Source organism: Rhizoctonia solani, chromosome 13, assembly GCF_016906535.1.
Source record: "Rhizoctonia solani chromosome 13, complete sequence".
Taxonomy (NCBI): Eukaryota; Fungi; Basidiomycota; class Agaricomycetes; order Cantharellales; family Ceratobasidiaceae; genus Rhizoctonia; species Rhizoctonia solani.
This window is the reverse complement of record NC_057382.1, coordinates 64,924-88,045: the sequence shown is the minus strand read 5'-3', so window position 1 is coordinate 88,045 and position 23,122 is coordinate 64,924. Positions and strand designations below refer to the sequence as shown.

The 23,122-nt window shown below is 45.4% G+C and overlaps 7 protein-coding genes across 7 annotated transcripts; 2 read left to right on the top strand and 5 right to left on the bottom strand.

The window, feature by feature from the left end:
• Positions 1 to 950: 950 nt before the first annotated feature.
• Positions 951 to 3,692, bottom strand: RhiXN_06900 (GMC oxidoreductase; the record flags this gene model as incomplete). The annotated part of the gene is made up of 5 exons (XM_043326716.1): positions 951 to 3,020; positions 3,097 to 3,129; positions 3,183 to 3,231; positions 3,287 to 3,477; positions 3,534 to 3,692. The coding sequence occupies 5 exons, from the start codon at positions 3,690 to 3,692 to the stop codon at positions 951 to 953; spliced, it is 2,502 nt and encodes an 833-aa protein (XP_043185188.1).
• Positions 3,693 to 6,686: 2,994 nt separating this feature from the next.
• RhiXN_06899 (Retrotransposon-derived protein PEG10) lies at positions 6,687 to 7,620 on the top strand (the record flags this gene model as incomplete). The annotated part of the gene is made up of 2 exons (XM_043326715.1): positions 6,687 to 6,795; positions 6,851 to 7,620. 2 exons carry the CDS (start codon positions 6,687 to 6,689, stop codon positions 7,618 to 7,620), a joined length of 879 nt encoding a protein of 292 aa, XP_043185187.1.
• Positions 7,621 to 7,662: 42 nt separating this feature from the next.
• Positions 7,663 to 10,706, top strand: RhiXN_06898 (Transposase family Tnp2 protein; the record flags this gene model as incomplete). Its single annotated transcript, XM_043326714.1, has 14 exons — positions 7,663 to 8,105; positions 8,169 to 8,189; positions 8,239 to 8,450; positions 8,497 to 8,700; positions 8,752 to 8,955; positions 9,006 to 9,012; positions 9,077 to 9,092; positions 9,140 to 9,439; positions 9,503 to 9,745; positions 9,792 to 9,945; positions 9,994 to 10,126; positions 10,175 to 10,411; positions 10,462 to 10,609; positions 10,656 to 10,706. 14 exons carry the CDS (start codon positions 7,663 to 7,665, stop codon positions 10,704 to 10,706), a joined length of 2,373 nt encoding a protein of 790 aa, XP_043185186.1.
• Positions 10,707 to 10,975: 269 nt separating this feature from the next.
• On the bottom strand, positions 10,976 to 15,125 carry RhiXN_06897 (Retrotransposable element Tf2 protein; the record flags this gene model as incomplete). The annotated part of the gene is made up of 5 exons (XM_043326713.1): positions 10,976 to 11,026; positions 11,065 to 11,288; positions 11,340 to 11,420; positions 11,469 to 11,979; positions 12,450 to 15,125. The coding sequence occupies 5 exons, from the start codon at positions 15,123 to 15,125 to the stop codon at positions 10,976 to 10,978; spliced, it is 3,543 nt and encodes a 1,180-aa protein (XP_043185185.1).
• Positions 15,126 to 15,877: 752 nt separating this feature from the next.
• On the bottom strand, positions 15,878 to 17,416 carry RhiXN_06896 (Retrotransposon gag protein; the record flags this gene model as incomplete). The annotated part of the gene is made up of 1 exon (XM_043326712.1): positions 15,878 to 17,416. One exon carries the CDS (start codon positions 17,414 to 17,416, stop codon positions 15,878 to 15,880), a length of 1,539 nt encoding a protein of 512 aa, XP_043185184.1.
• A 1,281-nt stretch (positions 17,417 to 18,697) lies between these two features.
• On the bottom strand, positions 18,698 to 19,207 carry RhiXN_06895 (uncharacterized protein; the record flags this gene model as incomplete). Its single annotated transcript, XM_043326711.1, has 3 exons — positions 18,698 to 18,844; positions 18,900 to 19,055; positions 19,106 to 19,207. 3 exons carry the CDS (start codon positions 19,205 to 19,207, stop codon positions 18,698 to 18,700), a joined length of 405 nt encoding a protein of 134 aa, XP_043185183.1.
• A 2,345-nt stretch (positions 19,208 to 21,552) lies between these two features.
• RhiXN_06894 (uncharacterized protein) lies at positions 21,553 to 22,924 on the bottom strand (the record flags this gene model as incomplete). The annotated part of the gene is made up of 2 exons (XM_043326710.1): positions 21,553 to 22,196; positions 22,243 to 22,924. The coding sequence occupies 2 exons, from the start codon at positions 22,922 to 22,924 to the stop codon at positions 21,553 to 21,555; spliced, it is 1,326 nt and encodes a 441-aa protein (XP_043185182.1).
• Positions 22,925 to 23,122: the final 198 nt, after the last annotated feature.

The window sequence follows — 23,122 nt, the reverse complement described above, 5'->3', positions numbered from 1 at the left end:
CTTATCGCATCCATATATCATTTTCTATTTATTCTTAGAGTCCTTCGTCTCAACCATGCATGTTCCATTGATTCGTTTTGGGATTTTTCGATTTAAATATTTCGTCAGCTCCAGCTGAGCATTATTTGACATCCGTGTCCATATTTTCTTGATTTTTATTCTATTTATTATTCCCTTTTCGACATATCACTTCTCTGGGTCCATGGAACTCTACCTGTGTTGTATACTAGTTCATATGCATCATACTTCGGATTGTCTATTGCTGCTGCTTTGGTATGGCCATTAATTTATTTAAAACATACCTAGTTGGTAATATCTCATGCTATTTTTGCCTGTTCCCTGTTATATGCGCATTGAAATCTGCCGTTTGTGCCAACCTGTTACTTACTGTTTGATTGAGGGAGTCCTATGGGTGCAGGGGATGTACACGGGACCGAGATCGCGTCTGAAGATGATTTGGTACATTTACACGAATCTTTTGCCGTTTGATAAGATATCTGTCCGACAATTGTCGTCTTCTAGGCGTCTCAATTCACACTAGGTCTCGGGCTGTTCATCCTGTTCGGGGCGTTGTAAAGGTATCGGCACTTTTAGATGTTATGACTTGTCAAACCGTTTTTATGCTCTTAGAGGTTTAGAGAACGGCTCTTATAGACTATACATGCGATAATTGGGCATAATATACACAATTTTATGATGGCGGTAGGTTGAATATATGCACTCACCCAATGAGATCATCTGGTATGCACTGTGATAGGTAGAAGGTTTAAAATTTCGACCGCAGTAGCTGGAGACTTTCGGCGTATGGATCGTGACATCGTGGCTTAGGTTACAAAATGGTGTAATAGCAATGCTGGTGTTTTCCTATGAAATTAGCTTTAAATTGATTCAGTTTACAAGTTTCTTTAGGCCATACATGATCGGTACTTCATCAAACATCTGGGAGATATTCAGTCGTACAAAATAGGTGTCACTTTTCCAGGATGAGCCACAAGGACAACAGGTCTATCCAAGAATTTCTCCTCTTGCGAGCTCATATCAAGTCTGTATATAAAGAGTCCCTGAGGCACATTCGCCTCCCGTTGCCACGAATATTCTTGGCCTGGCGCCAGGACAACTGCCTCCTCCGCATTACCACTCTTTCCACGCGGTTTCTGATAGGAGAGGAAAACTCGAACCTTGGCGCTTGTTTGATTAACGGTGTAAACGCGCGTATTGTCCTGGACCTTAACTCGAAGTCGTTCATTAAGATGGCGAGAGAGACGAATGGCGAGAGCCGCAAGAGTAAGTGTGGGGTTAGCTGCGGGAGAGTGAGGGAAGCATGAAAGGTCACAGACGTAAACTCCATCGCATATTTCAGGTCGCACTCGAAGATTCGAATCAAGGCAGAACGCGTCCGATTCAAGCTTGCTAACCATGGGCAACGTTCCGAGTTCGTGCGCCACACCCCCGAGCGGGAGGTATCCGATATCGATCTTTTTCAGGAATTTTTTGTCGTTGACGTCGTTGAATTTGGAGTCCGCTTTCAAGTCCTCGAAGTCAACAAACTCCAGTCCAGCTGAGCCAACGAGGGCCTTCATAGCAGCTAAAATGAATTTACGCATCTTCTCTTCGCTAAGCGGCATGTTCCTCCTGTTTAGCCGGATCTTTGGTTCATCATTCTCCAGTACGATGCTGTTGTCTTTGACAAGTTCGTCTTGCAACATAATAACGAAGATGAATTTCGGGAGCTTTGGATCGGGAGATTTCCCTCTTGGGAGAAATGAGGACGCATCAATGGACATGTTGAATAGGACTATTTGATTATCAATTTTGGCATAGGTTTGTAGCTTCATCGCTCCTAATTCCTCCCTAAGGGCGGGATTGGTGTAGCGGAATGAAGCTTGGAAGAAAAGGATGTTATGGTCGGTCAGGTGGAGCGCGTTATACTTCCCATCCTGAATTTTAGCTTTGGTGTGATCGCTTCGAAGTAGGATAGCAGGAGAATGTACGCTCCCCGCGCATAGTACGACCTTTCCGTTTTCGACCCCTTTTCCCGGATTCCTAACATTGATAGTAGTATTTTCCCCATTGGCTGCCTTGACGTTTACACCCGTAACAGCACCGTTTGTGTCAAAGTTCAATGATCTAACATCGGCGTTGAGGACAGTCTTGAAATACTTGTGCTCGGTGAAAACATCGTCTCCGCTGCGACTCTGAACGTCTGTCTTTGGGCGGCTCATAGCAATCTCCAGGATCTTGTCAATAGTAGAATATGCGCCTTCGGCAAAGTCAAAGTTACGGTCATCCTTGAATTCTGACGCGATTCGGCCCCATTGCCACTGGACACTCGGCTCCACTTCCTGGCATTTCGAAGTGAGACGATCCATTACGTGTTGATGTGCCCGGCGAGTGGTCGGTAGGGAGACTAGCATGAGGCGCTCGGCTTTGTCGTAATACTGTTCGCGTAGATCTTGATAAACTTGGGAGTGATATTTATCTCGGAGGACACTGTCATGGACGCGAGGCGCAAACAATCCCCAGGCAGCGCTACGGCCCCCAAGGCAGTACATGGCACCACCACTCCAGGGGTCTTGCTGCTTAGGATCGCGTTTCGGATCTCCAGGAATTTCGGCATCCTCCTTCTCAAGTTTGGGCTCAAATAAGTATTGACGCTTGAATTGCTTGAAAAAGGTATCGTTTTGTTGGCCACGATCATTTGCTAATCCAGCAGGACGAGCAGTATTCAAACAGTGAGAATGAAATACCAGACCTCCCCTCTCAAGGAGGAGAATCCGCTTCGCGTTCTTTCCGAGCCTAGAGTTGGTGTCGTAGAGGTCGTTTGCTAGAATTCCGCCTCCGATACCAGAGCCAACAATGATGATATCGTACTCCTCCCAAGCAGCCTCTTTCAGGGTAAGGTTGAAGAACTTTTGCTGGAAAGACTCTCCGTCTGCCGCGGACAAAGCAGACCAAGATAAATGTTCAGGTACTTCATCTGATATTTTCTCAAATTTCCAGCCCGAACACGGAGCCTCATCCTATAAGCATACGATCCACAAGTAAGCTTCTCTTCACCAGCGAGTTCAATTATGGGCGTATGCCCAATGAACTCACCTCCTTAGTCAATATTTTGGTGAGAGGGCCTGTCTGCACAGAAATATTTAACTAGCAGCTCTGCTTTTAATGAGTAACTAACTAACCGTGTCGTTGACTTTTATATAATATCCAGGTTTGTCGTTTGGAGATATCCTTTTATACCCATATGGTTGAGCACAAAATTGAACGGGGGGACAGGGATATTTACTTCAAATAATGCCAAATTTCGCCCCCATTTTTTCCCTTTGCAGCTTCTATGTTCCAAGTTGTGCGTGAAGACCCCGATGGTACCAGGCTAAGATCTTCCTCCTTCCATGACAAAACATGTTTGCCATCAATGCTCGAGATTCTAAAATCGCCGATACCTTGTTCAGAAGCAGATACAGGATAAACGATCCACTGTGTACCAAAATCAGATACCTATAGAGCTATCAGGTAATACATAGGATGAATACCTTATTCACTGGGCTGTCCGAGAGGCTCGATAGCTCAGATGCAGCTAATGCGTTATCATCCTTTCTCGATAGCTCGTGCTTCCCGCATGCAGGATTGACTAGGTCAACAAGAGCAATACGGTATATCCCGTATCCGGGTACAGAGTTGGACTCAGGCATATCGTGAAGCAACTATAGATGACAATGAGAAGTAGACCTAAGACAAGGGGAGAATTCTGAATATTCTTGACTTAGCCATATGCAGTATTTATACAAGTAGAAGGACAATGCTCCAATAGCAAATCGAGTGGAAAATTCTTTCTAAGACTTGATATTACGGGAACCCAACTTACGGCGTCCCCCGTTTGCGTAGTAGTTCCCTTGATCGAGGTCGTGAACTGAGGGGGATGCGGCATCATCGGACCTTTCCATATGGCTCAAAATCAACCCCAATTAAATTGGGCCAGTAGACCGGCTCCTGATATCCATTAGTGCTAGCGGCAAGGGAGTGATAATTATCGAGGCCTTCTGTTCGGCTCCCTGTCTGAGGGATTATGCTCGGAGACAACAAACTACCAAAATGCTGCCTTTGCAGTATTCTGCGAGCAATCTCTCAGAAGTACGGAGATTTCAGTCTCATTGCTGCCTGCATGCTCAGTATGACGGGGTTCACTATAGGCAAAGTGCCACTCCGGCATAAAAGCTGAAAAATCCGTCACGAACTTGGTACCGCGCGCGGGATCAGGCATGATTGCTTGGCTTGGAGTAATAGAAACGAGAACCGAGAATGAGGTATGTGATAAGAGTATTGTATATCAGCTCAGAAACCGGGGTGGTTTTTCCCCGGAGGACGAGTTAGCCTCCTTCCCCCAGCCGTATGCCCTAGAATCGCGTCGGTTACAAAAGCGAAACCATATTAAGATGATCCGGTTCAAATATATGTTCACCATGTAATTAAAAAATGTCTGGGGCGATCATGCTGTTTCTGAGGAATATTTCCGTCCATTGAGATTTGGGGGTGAGACATGAAGTGATCATGACGTCGATGCAAGCCTTATTCACTCAAGATTTACCCGGGCATACAAACTTGCTGGTTCTCTGCACCGATGAGACATTTGAATGCATTCGAATTCAGCGTATTGCCGTTCCTGGGAGTGGGATCCTATTTGGGACTAAAATTAGTTAAATTAGGCTCCGACATAGGCCACTGTGTAAGTGAGGAATAGATGACGAACGATGATATATAAAATATGGAAGTAAATACGGGAGCTCGAGGGCGTAGTCGTCGGAGGTCAGGTCAGGTGAGGGGTGGGGGACTCGGGGCACCGATAATGCTTCATTAATCTCTTTATTCCATCTCTTGCTTATTAGCTGTATCATTCGTGATATTGCCCCAAGCTACCCCAACCAAAAGACCTATTTGCCCATATATAGTATTTGTACCCATATTCTTTAAAGATTGGGTACTCGAAAATTTTGCCGTATATATGAGAGAATCGTCTCCTCTCTGTGTCAAAGAACACAGATGACTTAAGACTCGTCATTTTATGTGAGTTGCGTGGCTCACTCATGCCTAAGTGTTATGATTCCGATATGGTCAGTATTCTCGGCGTCAAGCCAATGTACGATGTCATGGCTGGGGCCATGACCAGCGAATGAGAGGGCGCACGACCAGGTCCCATTTTAGGTCATCGATCATCAGAGATTCGATGATGTCACGATTGGAACTCGAAGCCTATACAGGCACCGGCCGACTGTTATCACTATGGCCAATAAATGCACCCCTATCTGGAATGGGGTAGTAAGTCACACCCGGTGGAGATAAACCTGTGAGATTGATGTTGGATGTATTTGTACGCACACTAAACCGAGGCTAGAGTAAATCTGTCTTGAGCCGCACTGAAGAAGCCTGGGTCTCTTAATATTTTGCTCGGAGACTTGGTTTGATTAGGATCAAAGGTATGAAGCAACACTGATCTTTATGGTTAGCTGAAGGCCCCTACACGGATCCGAAATCACCAATACATTTCGTGTATCTAAGTTTGAGGCATCCGCGTTCACCTACAAAATTGGCCAGTACGACATGTATATACTAGTATATATAGACTTGGGATCTTCAGTGGCCAGTATTTATTCATATAATAATTCCAGATATGTGTACTCATTGATATTCTCACACTGAAGGCTGGCAGGGTGCGGAAAATCCGCACCCTTGTTTTTTAGTTTTACAGCTGTTACGGAAATAGTATACATTTCGATTTTCCGCCCGACTCGTTGTTTGGAGTTCGTGGGACGTACCACAGATGATACATCACATGCACAGGACTTCACCCCCTTTTCGACAAAGGGTGTGCGGCGGGCACGGGACTTGGACGGCACGTGTCCAGCCTTTGTCGAGGCATGAACTGGACTTTTTTGTCGCGTTCGGTACAGTAATAGACCAGGCTGTCCAGCATTTGTCGATTGTCGGGATACAAATGCTGGTCCATTGCTGGACAATATCTCTGCGATGCCTGTGCCCGACACTTTGGGCCTTTCGTTTCTTTGGGATAAATGGAATATATTTATTTGATTACATACATAATTGTTTCATCGTTACATTTCAATCCATTACTCTTCAACACCTAAATAGGATGCGCCCACCCTCTCCCAGAAGGGGGGACGTGTGCGCGTTGTTTGGTATGCTGGTCAGTGCGTCAGAAGCTGCAAATTTCAGGGTACTCACCCAAACACCTACTACCATCAACCTCCACAGGACTTCACCCCCTTTTCAACAAAGGGTGTGCGGCGGGCACGGGACTTGGACAGCATGTGTCCAGACTTAGATTGGATCTCAGATCATGCTTTGCTGTGGCGTTGTTGTACAGTAATTGACCAGACTTAGAATAGGAATACGATCTTCAGGGTCTATTTGAAATTTAATGACCATGAGCATCGGGGACGACTTAGACAATTTTGTTCTTCTCCTCACCCGCGCCACAACGTATCGAAGTCAACACCTAGCACACATGGCAAAGTACGATACGGAAATATTACTAAAAGCGAAGGAAAAGGCTAGAAAGGCAAGTTTAATTCATCTAAGTTTAATTAATTTGAGCTTCACCGTAGTTTACAGTCCAAGAAACGTATCTCTGACTGCTTGCTTGGCCGGAAGAGGCTCTGCGACTGCTTGAAATGTTATCCATTTTGGTATCACCAGAAGCCAGGGACTATAGCTGCACATTGAAGGACAAACGGTGTCCACCCGCTGGCCCAACAATGCAATGTGCGGGCGGGACCGTCTGTCCCGTGCCCCTCAGAAGCCCCTCCCCGCCAATCACCTGATCTTAGCGACTTAGATAATCAAGCCGCAACAATCTCTAGCACTAGCATTAATGCATGTCACCTTACTGATCTCGACACATTTCCACCCAACAAGCATTATACTCCCGCCGATTCTTGTTCTAGACCTGGATCGCCCCATCTTGGCTCTTGTTCTAAGACTTACTTATTACAATCTCCACGTACCCCACCGCTTTTCGAGTCTATTGATAATTCTACTCAACCGGACGAATTGCTTGACTTATGCGACAATTCCTCCGCCGGCTCAGACTCAGACTCAGACTCAGACGATCCATGCCTTACCACGTGCAGTCCTTGCTTGGATGTTGATTATTTCGGCAAATATCTCATGAATCTATCTGTTTCTGGAGCAACTAGGCCTGCCCCGCTTCCCCTCGGCAACGATCCCCTTCCTTCTGACGCCAAAGAACCCCACCATGACGATCCATACATAGAAGACGACGACAATGCTGATACTTACCCAGACAACCCAGACAACCCAGACAACCCAGACGACCCCGAGGGAGTGCTGGTGGAGGAGCCTCCAATCCGTGTCCCACCAGATGATGCCAAGGGGCCTCCCGGACCTCCGGGCAATGATGCAGGGGCCGGTATGCCTCTATTTGATGCTCACCCAACTCTGCGGAACATCTACTTGCGCACTTGGGCTCAGTATGCATTCAACCACGCAACACAGGACTCTGTCCAAGCAATACTGGAGTCTCACAAATTGGCACTTATGGCCAACGCGCAATACCTCCCCCAGCCGCTTGTCAAAGAGATTTGACAGATGCCACTTACTCTACGGTCGCTTGAGCGTCGGCTCGGGATGGATCACTCAGAGCTCATGAGGATCTATCCTGTGTGTCCCAAGCCAACATGCGGCAAGCAATACACGACGGAGCAACTTTACCAGCTACCCAAACCTCGTTGCACTTGGAACGTTGGAGAACGGTGCCCCGGTGTTCTATACACAGAGCGTTTACTTGCCGATGGTACTATCAAGCGTAGCCCGTCCAAATTGTTTCCTTACATCCCTCTCCCTGCTGCTCTCGGTCGTCTACTGTCCCGCCCTGGTATGTCTGAGCTTTGTCAACACTGGCGTAACAACGACAACCCCAAAGATGAACCAACCAAAAACCCACCAAGACCCCAGGATCCTGTGGAGTGGTTTGATGACATGCCAGCCAACCAACGGTTTTCGGACATCAGCAAGGGATGGGGATGGCGGGCGCATGCGACGGGACTCACCCAACAATTTATTGACGGCGAGTACGTGGATTTGCCTGCCGGAGATTTTCCTTTATCTCTTGCGCGCTTACCTTTGGGCCTTAGCCTTACACTTAATGCGGATGGGTGAGTACTTAACTTAACGCTATCTTTTCATTTAAACATATATGCGCAGATACCAGGCAAACGGAGGCAATTACACTGCCGGTGGAAGTTATACTTCCAACGGAGTGTATATTGTTATCAATAATCTTCCTTATTTTGAATGGAATTTATTCGAAAACACGATCCTTGCGATGGTACTCCCTGGACCAACGGAGCCTAAGGACTACGCGTTCAACCAAATGATGGAGCCTCTTATAGACAATCTAATTTCTCTGTCTAATGGTATGCCCAGTTAACGATTTTCACTTATATACTAAAGCTACTATAGGCGTTGATTTGCCGGTGCACGATGCCGAGACGGGGGAAATTCAAGACCGACGCGTTTACGCAAACTTATTGGTCCTTGTGGTTGATTGGATCGCGCGCATCAAATGTACAGGTCATGTCGGTGCTACTGCGGAGGAAAATCACTGCCCATATTGCAAGCTACGGGCCTGTTTGCTGTCGACTGGGCGAGGCTATGACCATGAAGGTGAGTGTATGATCATATATGCGAATTTGACTTACTTAATGTTTCCCATAGGCTATGATCTTTGCGATCCACACAAACATTTGCAGGATAAGCACCAATGGCTCCGTGCGGAATGGCACAAACGCAATGACATCCGTAATGAGACCGGGACAACGTTTACCGAACTAGACCGGCTCTCCGGTTTCTACGCATTTGATAATGCGCCCACTGATGTAATGCATTTGGTAGATCTTGGGCTCACAGAGGCTATCAAAAGTAAGTATATATACAAGCAAGGGATGCTCCGAAAACGTTTTCATCGGCAGCCTGCCGGTGAGACACCCAAGGCACGCTACAATGCTTTTATCACGCGGACGATTTTCCCTCATTATTGTAGCCGGCTCCCTACCCATGTAAGTTCGCATATATTCAACGTACATATTATTAATATACATCACAGGCTCAAGGGTTGAAGGGACGCGTTAAGGCCGACCAGCGGCGCCTCTCGCGCCTTATCATGATCGGCTCGTATTTTGAGGCCTGGCGTGTGGGCAACTCAATCCCTGATGGGGATATTCCTCGCGGCAGCGAGAGGTCAAAGCATTACAAGGCCCAGAAGGCCAATGCAAAGGCTTTTCGTAGACGTCGGAACCATGTCAACGACTTGGATGGGGGCAAGCTTGACAAAGTGCCTCCTTGGCATGAATTCATGCCATTGCGAAACCCTCGCAATTGGTTTGCAAATCTATTACGGTTCTGTGTTGGAACCACACTTCTGACTCGACACAGAATTACTTGAGAGGAGGTAGAACAAGGTTGCCAGTTACTTGAACAGGTCGGCACGGTGTTCACTGATATGAATATCCACCTCACCCCAAGTTTCCACGCCATTACTCACTTGCCTGACCACCTCTATAAATATGGAAGTGTTTACAACACTTCAACTGCCCAATTTGAGCGTGCAAACCAAATGCTCATCAACGTCAACAAGAATGGGCATGGAGGTGGAGAAATTGAAGCAACAATGGCAAAGGGGTTTATGCGTTGCGTTGAGTGTTACCGCTATGTATATCCCCCTCTAATTCATATTTGGTTTACTAATATTTATATAGATTAACGAATTACAATTGATTGAAAGGCCAACCGACGACAATACGGCAACCACAAAACTTTTATTACAGGGCATGAGAGACGCCCCGGAACACGAAGTTCAGCATGGTCGGCTGGACGCAATTCTGGCCGGGGACGCCCAATTTCTTGAACAAGGTGAGTCTATGCTTTTTTTTTGAGCACTTATATATAGTTATTATATAGAGCACATTCGGTTGGCAACCGCCCCCGCCAAAGTCAACTTCCAAGATCACAAGCACCGGGGATATTATAATCTTATGGTTGAGTATTGCAATAATCACCGCCCTGTAGGTCTGCACAATGTTCGCTTTTACGGGTATGGCGCGCCGCCACCAGAAGGCGCTTGAGTTCAGCTTCATCCCAGCCGATCCACTCTTACTTACCCCCACTTCCGTTGGTACGGCGTTCGGTACGGCTCGGCAAACCATACCCAAGGATTTGGTTCACGCTACGGTTATATCGGCGACCAAGTACCTGTGATCATTCAGGGTATTTACAAATCGACAGTGGCTGTTCTGGGCGAGGAGCACAAGTTTCTGGCTGTCATGGTTCAGAGATTTGTTGCTCCGGCAGAACCACCAGCCTTCCCATGGAATCATTGGTATGTATTTTCTTTCTCTAAGGTATTTACATGGTAATTGTAAAATCTAGGGATCATATTCTTGGAATCGGCGCATGGGAATACCAAGAGCTCCAGCCAGTGGAAGCAGTGCCGGCAACCGCATTTACCGGCCTCTTTGCGCTTTCCAATATCGAGATGTCATACGGGCGCTTTTGGCTTACTTTTGCAATGATAACAGTGCGTTCTTTTTATAAATCTTTTGCTATCTAATCCCAGTGAACAGACAAGGCCCGACAACTTGATGGATGGAGACAACATGCGCGTTGATGACTAAGCTAGTATAACAACAACTGTGGTGCGTTTTTATTTCTTTTACACAATAGTATACGTTTGATATATGAGAATTGTTACAGGTAGTGATAAATATTAGAGCCATGATCATCCATGTAATCGAACATATAATAACCGAACAGGTTGTTGAGAATCGGACGCGTACACAATAATAAAGGAAATTATCAACAACAAAAGACAATAATACAGGGCAAAAAGTGAGTTGATAATAGTTCATAAAAACAACAGGAAAATGGGTATATAACAGGTGAGTTACGCACCTTGGAGAACAACTTTGACTTGCTTGACTTGTTGGGTGCGACGCTTCCGAGGAGGTCGCAATGGATCAAGCCCAGGATTACCATCCCCGTTGCCGTTGCCGCTATTGCTTGCCATTCTTGATTTGCGTGCTTTGGCTGCTTGGAGTCTGGTTTTGATGGCTGACTTGGCCCGGGCATATTTGGCTGCGCAGTCTGGCCGTGTTGCGTGGCAGCGGCGGCGGCTTCTTGTTCATGAAGCTCTGGCGGTGGAGGCATGCCGTTTGAGGGATACAAGCGACCAATTGTCTCACCTTGAAGAGTAGGGTCTAAAATATAACGATAAGTATTCTACCTTTACGCATAAATGTTCAACTTACCGATTGGAATATGCGCTTGAGTGCCTCCGTTCCTGCCGGGTTGTCCATACAGATATCCAGGCTGAAAACCTGGTTGATACCCTATCGGCAATACGTTGTGTGGCATAAACGCAGCCCCGCCTAACTGACCGTATTGCGGAAACGCAGGCTGGACAAACGCCGGTGCTTCTGGAGCCGCAAAGGCTACGTTGGGACCAAACCCCACCAACGCACCGGCGTGCATTGCTGTACCCCATGGATGAACAGACCCGGAGGCATGACTGGGGGCAATTAACAAAGCTGCAGGCACATCCAAAGGGGGCTGATGCGCTGCATTTCCGGGGGAATGGCATACGTCGGTATCAAGGAGAATAGGTGTTGTAACTGGGGTCGGTTCAATGACCTGGCTCTGCGTAGCTAACATAACAGAGGCAACAGGGGTATTGGCCGGAGCGTTAGATTTGGAAGGCAAGGGGGATGCCAAGGGGAATGGTGATGGCAAAGGGGATAGATACTCCCGTGGTTGAGGTGCGTACCAATCAATAAATTTGTCGAATTTTTCTTCTTGGGGGATTTTGTCTAGGTCCGAGTCGATTCGCTTAGCCGATTGTTTGCATGCTTTTGGATTTGTGCGTTCCCATTCCTTGTCAACAGCCCAAGCCTGTCACGACTAAGCTCGGACCTATGATACAAGTAGGTTTAAAGTCCGTGGCCCTATCACCAATGGACTATGAGACAAAGAGGGGCGACGAAGGCCCAAGGGGTATGGTATGGGTAGAGGGCAACGAGGCCTGGGTTAAGGGTTTTGTAGTAAAGTGCACTTATGGCCAACTAGGGGCCTGGGCAATGGGTAAGGGTAAGCTTAGGATGAATTGACAAAGAGGTCAAGTCTTGCTGTTTAGCGGTGACTTGACCTTGTTTAAATACATGAGAGGAGCCACATCAAAAACAACAATACAAAACAGTGAGTCATTTACAATTTCACATCATATATCAAATATGTCACGTGATCTTGATGAGTCATAAATATATACCAAAAAAGGAAACTATCTCGGAAAAAAGGTAGAAAATAGTAAAAAATCATGTCATGCCAATGAAGGTCATGACATTACCCCCTCTTCAAGCTCCAACTGCATCAGGGTGTTCCATGTGGAATTCTTCTATGGCTTCTTGAGCGTTACCCACATTATCCACTGGTTCCCACGAGTTGCTTCCTTCGTCGTATCCCTTCCACTTGACTAAATACCAGAGTTTCTTTGATTTGCCACGCCCTTTCCATTTGCTGTCCACGATTCTTTCAACTTCATATTCTTCCTCACCTTCTTCTGTAATAATAGGTGCAGGTTGAGGAGGGTCGCGTCCATGAGGGTCAGGATGGAATTTTGTCAGAAGATTAATGTGAAAGACTGGATGTATGCGCATGGTATGAGGTAGTTGTAATTTATACGCATGTGATCCAATTTTTTCAATTACCAAGTAGGGGCCTAGCTTTTTGTGGCTGAGCTTGATGGATGGTCTGTCGGTGGATATATTCTGATGACTTAGCCAAACTTTGTTCCCTACTTGAATTTCTTCTTCTTCTCTGTGACGTTGATCATAGAAGTGTTTCATCCTTTCTTGGGACATTGATAACGCTGCCTTGACTTCATCATAGCCCTTTTCCAAGAATTCTGCATGTTCATCTGCGTTTGGGACTGATTCATCTGACTTTTGTCCTACTGTAAATCTTGGGTTATAGCCATAACATGTTTGGAACGGGGATTTCCCTGTGGAAGTTTGTTTTAAATTGTTTAAGGCAAATTTGGCCAATGGCAATAGTGACACCCAGTCTGATTGACGATGATTCCCAAACATTTGTATGAAGATTTCAGCTTCCCTTTGGATGCGTTCCGTCTGTCCATCGGTTTGTGGATGATATGCTGTTGAATATGTTGGCTTAATGTCCAGCCTTTTATACAAATGACGAATGAATTTGGCGTTAAATGTGGGGCCCCTGTCTGAAACTGTGCTCCTGGGTAAACCATGTAGTTTCCATACATACGTGATGAATAAATTGGCAACGTCGATGGCAGATGCTGTGGATTGGGTGGGGATAAAGTGTACCATTTTTGAAAATCGATCAATGACAGTAAGGATAGCATCAAAGCCTTCTGAAACTGGTAGTCCTACAATCATGTTGTATGCTATATCTTCCCAGGGCCGTTCAGGGATTTGTAATGGTTTTAATAGGCCTGTGGGAACTTGATTTGTAGGTTTGGACCGGATACATGTCTCGCAGTGACTGACGTAAGAGTTCACGAATTTCTTCAGGGATGGCCAGTAATAATTTCTGGAGACAAGTTCCAATGTTCTGGCTTGTCCTGGATGACCTGCGGCTAATGCGTCGTGCCTGGATTCCAAAATGAGATTTCTGATGGTTTCGTCCTTTGGTACAAATATTTTCCCTTGATACCACAGTAAGCCCTCTTTCAATTCCCAATCTATGACTTTTTCCTTATTCTGGAGTTTCTGCAGAATTTCCCTAAGGCGGTTATCCTCATAGATTGCCTCGCCAATTAGATCATTGATTTCTTGATCCGGAGTAATGGATGAAATGAAAAGTTCCGGTTTCAAGAGAACTTGGTTCTCTACCCCCCCTTCAAGGGGTATCAAATTGTAGCGTCTTGAGAGGATGTCTGCCTTCCTGTTCTGTGCTCCAGGCCTGTAGATGATTTGGAAATTGTAGTCCACCAAGAAATTGGCCCATCGGATTTGTCGTTTGTTAAGGGATTGGGATGTAGAAAAATATTCCAAGTTTTTGTGATCCGTTAAAACTTGAACCGGCAATTCAGATCCTTCTAACAAATGGCGCCATTCTTTAAATGCCCTAATGACTGCCAACAATTCCTTGTCAAAGATATCGTAATTTTTTTCGGCAGGGGATAAGGATTTGGACAGATAGGCTACTGGAGCCAATTTCCCTTCAGAGTTGCGTTGGGATAGTATTGCTCCAGTGGCATAATCCGATGCGTCGCATTCCACATAAAATTGTCTTGTGGTGTCAGGTTGTAAAAGCAAGGGCGCTGAAGTAAGACATTTTTTAAGGCTGTCAAAAGATTGTTGTTCTGCTGATTCCCATCTCCAGTTACTATCTTTCTTGAGCAAATTGTACAGTGGTTGTGCCATATTTCCAAAATTAGGGATAAACCGTCTATAGAAGTTCACAAATCCTAGGAATTCTTGGATGTTTTTGACATTCTTAGGTGTTGACCAATTTAAGGCGTCTGTGACTTTTGATTGATTGACTTCTATACCAAATTCAGATATGATAAACCCTAGATAATCAATTTTCTTGACGTGGAAATGGCATTTCTCAATATTGCAAAAAAGGTCATTATCCTGCAGCCTTTTGAGTACCTCTCGCACATGGGCTTCATGATCTTTTTCATTCAGAGAGAAGACTAGAATATTGTCCAAGTAGATGATGACATAAACGTCCAAGAGGTCTCTGAATATTTTGTTCATCATGTCCTGAAAGGCTGCCGGCGCATTTGTCAATCCAAAAGGCATAACCAAGTATTTGAATAATCCGTATTTAGTTTTGAAAGCGGTTTTCCATTCATCGCCTTCTTTAATTCGGACTAAGTTGTAGCCTGCCCTAAGATCAAATTTACTAAAGATCTTAGCACCTTGTAGTTTCTCAATAAGGTTTTGTGGCAAGGGCAGGGGGTAAGCGTTCTTCTTGGTCATGCTATTCAACCGTCGATAGTCTACACACATGCGTAATTTCCCGTTTTTCTTCTTGACAAATAGTATTGGGGAAGCCATGGGAGATTTAGATGGACGAATCAAGCCCGCTTTCAGTTGCTTTTTGATAGTTTCCCTAAGTTCTGCATCTTCCCGGGGGCCTAGACTATATATGGGGCCATGTCAAGGTTTTGCATCAGGGAGTAATTCAATAGCAATATCGTAAGGGCGATGAGGCGGCAATTTAGACGATTCTTCCTCAGAAAAGACTTTGGAAAATTCTTGGTAAGGTGACGGAATTTCCTCTACTGCTTTAAGTTCTAGAACCGCAGGTATGGCTAGACAGTTGTTGGAACAATACAAGGAATTAAAAATGAGTGTATGTTTTTCCCACAAAATTTGGGGATTGTGTTTTTTCAACCATGACATTCCTAAAACTAATTGGTGATTGCCAATATTGGAAATATGGCACTCTAGTTCTTCGGTGTGATTGCCAATGGTACATTTGAATTGAGTGAAATGAGTGATTTGACCAGAATCAATTTCTCGGCCATCAATAACGCGTAGTTTTTTAGGAATTGGGTGTGAATAGGTTGGGAGTCAATAGGTTTCTACCAAAAGAGGGTGAATGAAGCAGGACGTTGCTCCAGAGTCGATCATGGCTTTTCCTTGAAAAGGTTTAGCCAAAAAACTTGATTTTTGGGTTTTAGGAGTCTCACACGGATTTGCAGAGAACAATGCATATATTTGAGATGTATTACATAAAGAGAGTATTTCGAAATCATTGTTTACATAATGCAAATCCGCGAGCATACAGCCAAGTGCCTTACTCCTTAGTTGGCCTTGGCTTTTCCTTTTCCCAACTCTTCCTCATCAGAGACAACTTCAATCCTATTTTCCTCTTTAGGTCTTTCCCAAGACCATTCAACATTAGCCACATGTCCCGACATGGGCTTGGAAGGGCAATTGCGTGCAAAGTGACCTTTTCCACCGCATACATGGCAAGTGAGGTTTGAAAATCCTCTTCCATCAAGATCCATGGGGCCTGGGCCTTTGGAGTTTGAGGCCAGGACAGGGGTAGGAGCAATGATGGTCTTGACTGGGGCAGCAGCGGTGGGGCGTTCGTCTTTTTTAAGAGATGGGAAAGGAATCATTGTGTCCTTTGTTTCCCCATTCCACCTAACATTGGGCATATTGCCAGAAGTAGTACAAACAATTGAAGTAATAGCGCCTTTCTTGGCGCGGCGAGTGGTTGGGTCAATCATATAGACATTGTCTCCCACGTTGAGACGAGTGCGGGTGGAAGGGGGAGTGGAAGTGGTAGTGGGGGCGGCATTAGCAGGGGCGCGGACTGTGGAGACAGAAGGATGAGATAAGCGTGTAGATTCGATATGGTTTGCGATCTCCTCTGCCTTATCATAGACTTGTTGGGCAGTAGCGCGGCGCCATTGGAACATAGTTGAAAGCATGATGTCCTTAATATTGTTTTGGAGGCCATCATAGTACTTATTGCGCAGTGTCTCGTCGCTGTAACCCAGGGACACGGAGTATTGTTGGAATTCTTGGGTGTATTCCTGAACCGATGCTTTCTGCCGCAAATTATTCCATTTTTGACGGTACTTCTCATCGCGATTAGTGTCCACATAATGCTTAGTGAATTCTGCCCAGAATACGTCAATATCCTCCAATAATGGGACTGCTTCTCCCCTGAAAACCTTCCTTTCTTTATAGGGGCGAACCCAATCTTCTGCTGCACCTTCAAAATATGATGTTACCCACAATATTTTCTCCTCGTGGGATCTATTTGCTCCTTTCGCTCTTATATAGGCCTGGCAGGCAATAATGAAATTGAGGGCGTCCTCTTTCTTGCCATTGAACTTATTGGGTTTAGCAAATTTCAAATCCAAATTGGAAGACGCAGGAGCAATTGGGGGATTGGTGGAGGTGGCTGTGCCAGAAGGTGGAGGTGGGGGAGGAGCCGTGGGACAAGTAGTGGAATTGTGAAGTAGCTGGTCTTGCACAGCCTGAATGGAAGCGGCCGCTCCTTGGATTTGGGTGGAATAGAATATGTGTTGATTTTGCGATTGATCGCAATGTTCCTCAAGTTCTGCCCTTAACAATGCTATTTGATCATGTTGTGCCTCATAGGCGCCTTGTAATTGCGAGAACTCTTTTTTTAAGATAATCATATTTTGAGCAACCATATCAAGTACTTCACAATCTGACATCTGGCTAAAAGACATGGGGGAATATACATGTGGCGGCTCAGCCGCAGGAGCAGGAGTATGTGTACAAGAGGATGGAGCGGACCATCCTGATTGAACTTGAGAAGAAGACAAATTAGTCTCTCCTATTGCGCCCAAGCCAGGCATTGTCATATGAGACTGCAAAAAACTCATATTCTTTGTAATAGTGGATTCGACCCTTCCCGTCTTGGGTGATATCCTGAATAGAACAGTGGAAGTTATCTAGCTCTAGCTCCTTTTCCACCAATAGTCGGTCCTTTTCCTCAATGCGCCTTTCTTGCTCTTCAATTGTGAGAGCTAGATCTCAATTATGGGATTCGAGATTGGCAATGAGGTTTTTTTGCTCTTGAAGATCTGCCTTGTATATATTATTAAGGCGCTCGGCAAAAGACTTGTGGTGTTTGATATGGGCTATTGTTTGGACTAGCCCTGGTTCCTCAATACAAGCAATGTGTTCTTCGAGATTATTAATGCGACCGACTAGGATGTGATTGATATCGTTGATGGTTTTTTCAAGGTAGAGGTAGCGGGTGACGAAGGAGTAGGGCCAAAAGATGGCAAAGAGGATGAGATCTAAAAAGTCGAACACTAGAGTGCGTTCCCAATATAAATTGGTACTCGATCAGATAGGTAATAACGGATTTATAGTGCTAACTACTAACTGTTTGCTTTCCCACTAGCGTTAAACTATCCTTTTCTAATATCAACAGCTGTGTACAAGCGTGATGATTAGTCAGGTTTTTAGTAAGCGGAGGTTTGGCTGACTAACAGCGTATGACTAAAGGTGCAGACACCCTGGTATGCGGACGATTGCTGGCAAAGGGCTATCCCGCAACCTTACTGGCACTCGTATTCCTGTCTTTGATTATTACACAGGGGCTACGATGTGATGCCGTTTCAGGCTTTGGTGCTTATCTAAGCGCAGTTCTCGTTTGTCGACAAGAGTACGAGTAACAAGACTTGACCTAGTGTCACGACTAAGCTCGGACCTATGATACAAGTAGGTTTAAAGTCCGTGGCCCTATCACCAATGGACTATGAGACAAAGAGGGGCGACGAAGGCCCAAGGGGTATGGTATGGGTAGAGGGCAACGAGGCCTGGGTTAAGGGTTTTGTAGTAAAGTGCACTTATGGCCAACTAGGGGCCTGGGCAATGGGTAAGGGTAAGCTTAGGATGAATTGACGAAGAGGTCAAGTCTTGCTGTTTAGCGGTGACTTGACCTTGTTTAAATACATGAGAGGAGCCACATCAAAAACAACAATACAAAACAGTGAGTCATTTACAATTTCACATCATATATCAAATATGTCACGTGATCTTGATGAGTCATAAATATATACCAAAAAAGGAAACTATCTCGGAAAAAAGGTAGAAAATAGTAAAAAATCATGTCATGCCAATGAAGGTCATGACAAAGCCGGTATCTTCCCCTTCTTGAGCTTAGGTACATTGTTATTGACCTTATCAAAATCCCGGCGCGTGACCTTTTGATTTCCGCATTGTTTCTTGTTGTCTTTGTATGCAATATCAAGCGCCCCCAAAAATTGGACAAGCTGAGCAAAGGTTAGTGTTTGTAACTCAAACCCTAAATAGTTACTTGTTACTAACCTTTGCGATTCGGTACTCGGGTTCCTGAACAACACGGCGGCTCTGATCGTCCGGGTCTGAATATTCGGACGATTGAAAACCGGGGTCGCCGGTAAATTTGAATCCCCCGACTTCAAGTCCCAATCCTTTGAGCGCTGCCATGCAACTTTTAGCTTTCTGCCACGAGCGTAAGTATAATTACTCAATGGAAAAAGCTTGGTACTCACCGCATCCTTCCGGGATTGACGTCTGTTCAACATCCTGCGTTTATCCAACCACTCCCGCCCTTTGCCTGCATCTCCCTGGTACTTCTTCCAAACACGAAACATCGTCGCATAGACCCCATTTTTAACAACAACTCTCCATTTGGCATCGGTCACAGACTCCAAGTACTCAATGTTGGAAGGGTCCCAGCGGCTCTGGTCGCGTATCACATCTATGGCGCTCGTCCCCCATTTTACCCACTCTTTGTCGAACCCACGATCAAAATGCGGGACGAGAATCCCGTTAACAAACCAGACAGCCTTGCCAGCGTTGTCGAACTTTGCTACAAGCTCGCCGGCATCATTTGCTCAATTTAAGGCGCATAAATTGAGCATGGATTTGAGGGCGTGGCTCTATTGTAACAGTAAGTCCTTACTCTAAAAATGGCTGATAAACTTACAGATATGACCATTTGCCGGTGTCGCTCAAATCCGGTGTTAAGAGTTGTGTAAGTACAGGAGTAAGAAAGAATTACTATATACAAAATGTATATGGGAATAACTAAGAACTAGTATTAAGAATCAGAATATATGCACAGAATATATGCACAATATAGGCTAGGTTATCAGGAATAACAACTCCTAACAAATAGTCTAGCAACTATGAAGTGCAGGTGGTTGGTTATGTATAGTACCTTAGACCAATGTTACTTAAGCCTAAGTGACCAAGGGTATGTATACTTAAGGTCTCTAGGATAGTACCTTAAGTAAGAGGGTTACCTGACTAATGTACAGGATTTATAGGATTGGCCTAATAAGTATAGGACTTATATATGCTTAAGTAAGACTTAAGACTTATGGGGTTTACCTAAAATATATCTAGGATTTATGAGATATTGTAGATAAAGCTATCTACAATATAAGGGGTATGGTGGATTGAAACACTATCACTCAATCACAACAATCCTTACAGTATCGTCGCACTATACTCAATGTTGAACTCAACAACTGTGACAGTCAAGGGGCACAGGGTCGCAGTAAGTACACTAATAGGTTACCCTGTGTCTGTTGGGACTGGCCTATGGTCTTAGTGCGCCAAATAACCTCCTATGCTATTTACAGTGAGTCAATCACTAAAGTAAATGCGCAGATAAGCTGTTAAAGGCTTGTGTGTATATGTCAATATATAAGAGTGGATAAATGGATGCATTAGAAGCGTCTTCACAGGGTCCTTTTATACCCTGAGAAGGCGCACAAACAAGTATATACATGATTGATACCAAGAGGGGGTACAGGAGGTACATGTGGCAACTGAAACACTTGAGGGAGCCAATACCTTGGTACATAGTAAACAAACAACAGATCCTAATATTTGCCCCAAGGCAATGTTTGCCCCAAGGCAGTATTTGCCTGTGTGGGTCCTTAGATGTCCCAAGGCTAAGTGTTTCATCCTTGGAGTAAACAGTCCCAAAGGTAGGATACCTCTGCATTGGGTACTTACAGTAAATGGGGCATAACTCTACCAAATGTTGTCCGTTTTGGGAGTTTGACCCAGCGTCCTGGAGCGCACAAACATGCGCACCTAAGCGCAAGCAATTCGGCAGTGTGGGATGCCCGGGTGATGGAGAAAAGGCGCATTTAGTGCGTCGGCGCTTAAGGGCTGATTAAGCGCCGGAGCACTTGCCTATGCGACAGGGGGGACCCTGAATATTTCTGTGTGTAGCCACAAGATAGAATCTTGAATAATAAATACTACAAACAAGAGAAATATTACTTGTTACTGTTTATCTACTCAGCTGAATTTATATATATTTAAATGAGTGAGAAAACAGCATATATGCAAAAGGCATTGCATATTAAGGGTATTCCTGAGCTTTGTAGGTTTTGTAAAGGTCACTATTGGATAGAGGGACCTTGAAAACCTTAGTTCGCATCTTTATCTCATTTATTTACTGTGAGATTACTAGTGTAATTAATAAAATAAGTACAGATTAAAGAAGAAATGTCATATCCATAACATATCCCCCCCAATCTGGACTTATCCTATCCAGAGATGGCTTCCTAATTAAAGGTTTGATGCTAATTGATTATACCCCTTGAAATTGGAATTAAATTCCTTAATTTTATTGCTAAGTCTTAAGGTGTCGGAGCCATGGGCGCTTAAGGCTTAGTCACCCGCTCTGAGTCTTCAACTGGTGCAAGGTATTTACTTGTTGTAATTATTGCGAGGTCAAATCCGAGGCTTTTGACTTGGTTAAAAATGCTATCGATATCTATCGAATCGTGGCTATCGATTGATACTAAGTGTGGTGGGACGTTCACACGAATAAGGGTTGAATTCTTAGCGACGATTATTTAGACGAGTCAAAACAATCAGATTCGCGAGTAAGGTATTAATGATCGCAGATTACAGGAATTGAGACGCGGAGAACGTTGAGTTGTAGTATATACAGGCATGGCACATGGTTAGCTCAGTTAGTGACGACGGGGAGAGGGCGAATGATATGCTCCGAGTCGATTTCGAGCCCTCCGCCGATGTGGATGTCCTGGTTGTCACCTAGCTCTAGGTCGCGAGCGTGAACCTCGTGCCAGTGGTCTTCCCACGAGAACGGCGGCGTATGTTGCTGCGGTACGGTGGGCCATTCAGGTGGTCCCAAGTCGACGACGGGGTTTGGTTCTCCCGGCCACTCCCAAACAGAAGCGACGAAGTCGTTACCGAACCCGGGGGAGACGGATTCGACGCTCTGCGCGACGGCAACCAAAGAGAGTTGCTGCGTGAGAGCAGCGATGTCGAGCTCGTGGCCGTGGGCGTATTCTGGAGCAGGGAATTCGCCTGCTTCGTTGGCGGCGTGCAACGGGGCGTATTCCGGAGCCGTAAACAAGTTGCCGTTCTGGTAACCCAGGTAAGCCGTTTCGGGTTGTTCGGAAGATTCTCGAGGGGGAAGTCCCCAGGCGGCGTAGTCGAAGGGGAAGTCCCCAGGCGGCGTAGTCGAAGGGGACTTCCGCAAAATCCACCAACTGGGGCGGCGGAACGTTCTCAGGCGGCGGAGTAATTGGTCCCAGTGCTTCGTTGTCGCCGTCGTATCTGTTGACAGGGAATCCTGCAATTGATACCCTGGTGAGCTGAGTACGATTATGTTGCGTTATACTACCAATCTTACCTGCGTCAGACAGATCGTCTTCGGAGTGTTCGACTACTGGGTGACCATGTAAACGGCACCAAAAACGATGCGCCGAAACGCAGGCGGGGGAGCCGCGAATATACCCAACATGGGCTATGTTACTATACTCCATCTGTTTAGTAGCAGTGATAATAATTGACAGAGCATTGAGGCAAATCGCGTAGAAGTTGTTGTGATGTACTTGTTGCTGGAGCTCGTGGAAGGAATCGGCGGGGAAGTGGTAGACGTCCTCCTTGAAACAAATGGGACGCGGGATGTATGGAAAGCCAATCTTGACGAGCTCAGTTGCGTAGTCGTAATTTGCCCAGGGCTCGCGACGATTCCATCCAGCAGGTTGGACAGCTTCGCCAAAGACACAAAGTGCATGGGTGTAGGCCCCATGCAACGCGTGAGTGAGGTCGACACCTAGGAACCATTGAGGGGGATGATCATCATCCATAAGGAAGACCTCAATGTCAGGCATGGCATGAATACGACGTTCTAAGGGGTCTGGGTGATTCTCAGAGTATGGGGAGTAGTGGTCATTGTGGCGATTAGCATAGACATAGTATAAATCGCGGACATGACTAGCTTCAATGATACCTAGCTCAGGAGTGAGGGGCACGTCATTCCTGTAGGAGGTGAAGATGGGGTAGCAATAATAATCTTGGGAGAAAGACATAGTAGATTTAGTGTGTGGGCAATTGAATATGATTGGGATGACAATTGGGAGAGTTGAATGAGAGCATTTATACAAAATTCATCCTCCATAAGATAGGTTTGACTTAGTGCTTCAAACGTTGAGTATGTTGTTATTTCCTATCTTGGAGGATATGACCGGTTTAGTTACACCTGTGGTACATGGAAGAAGCCATGTGGA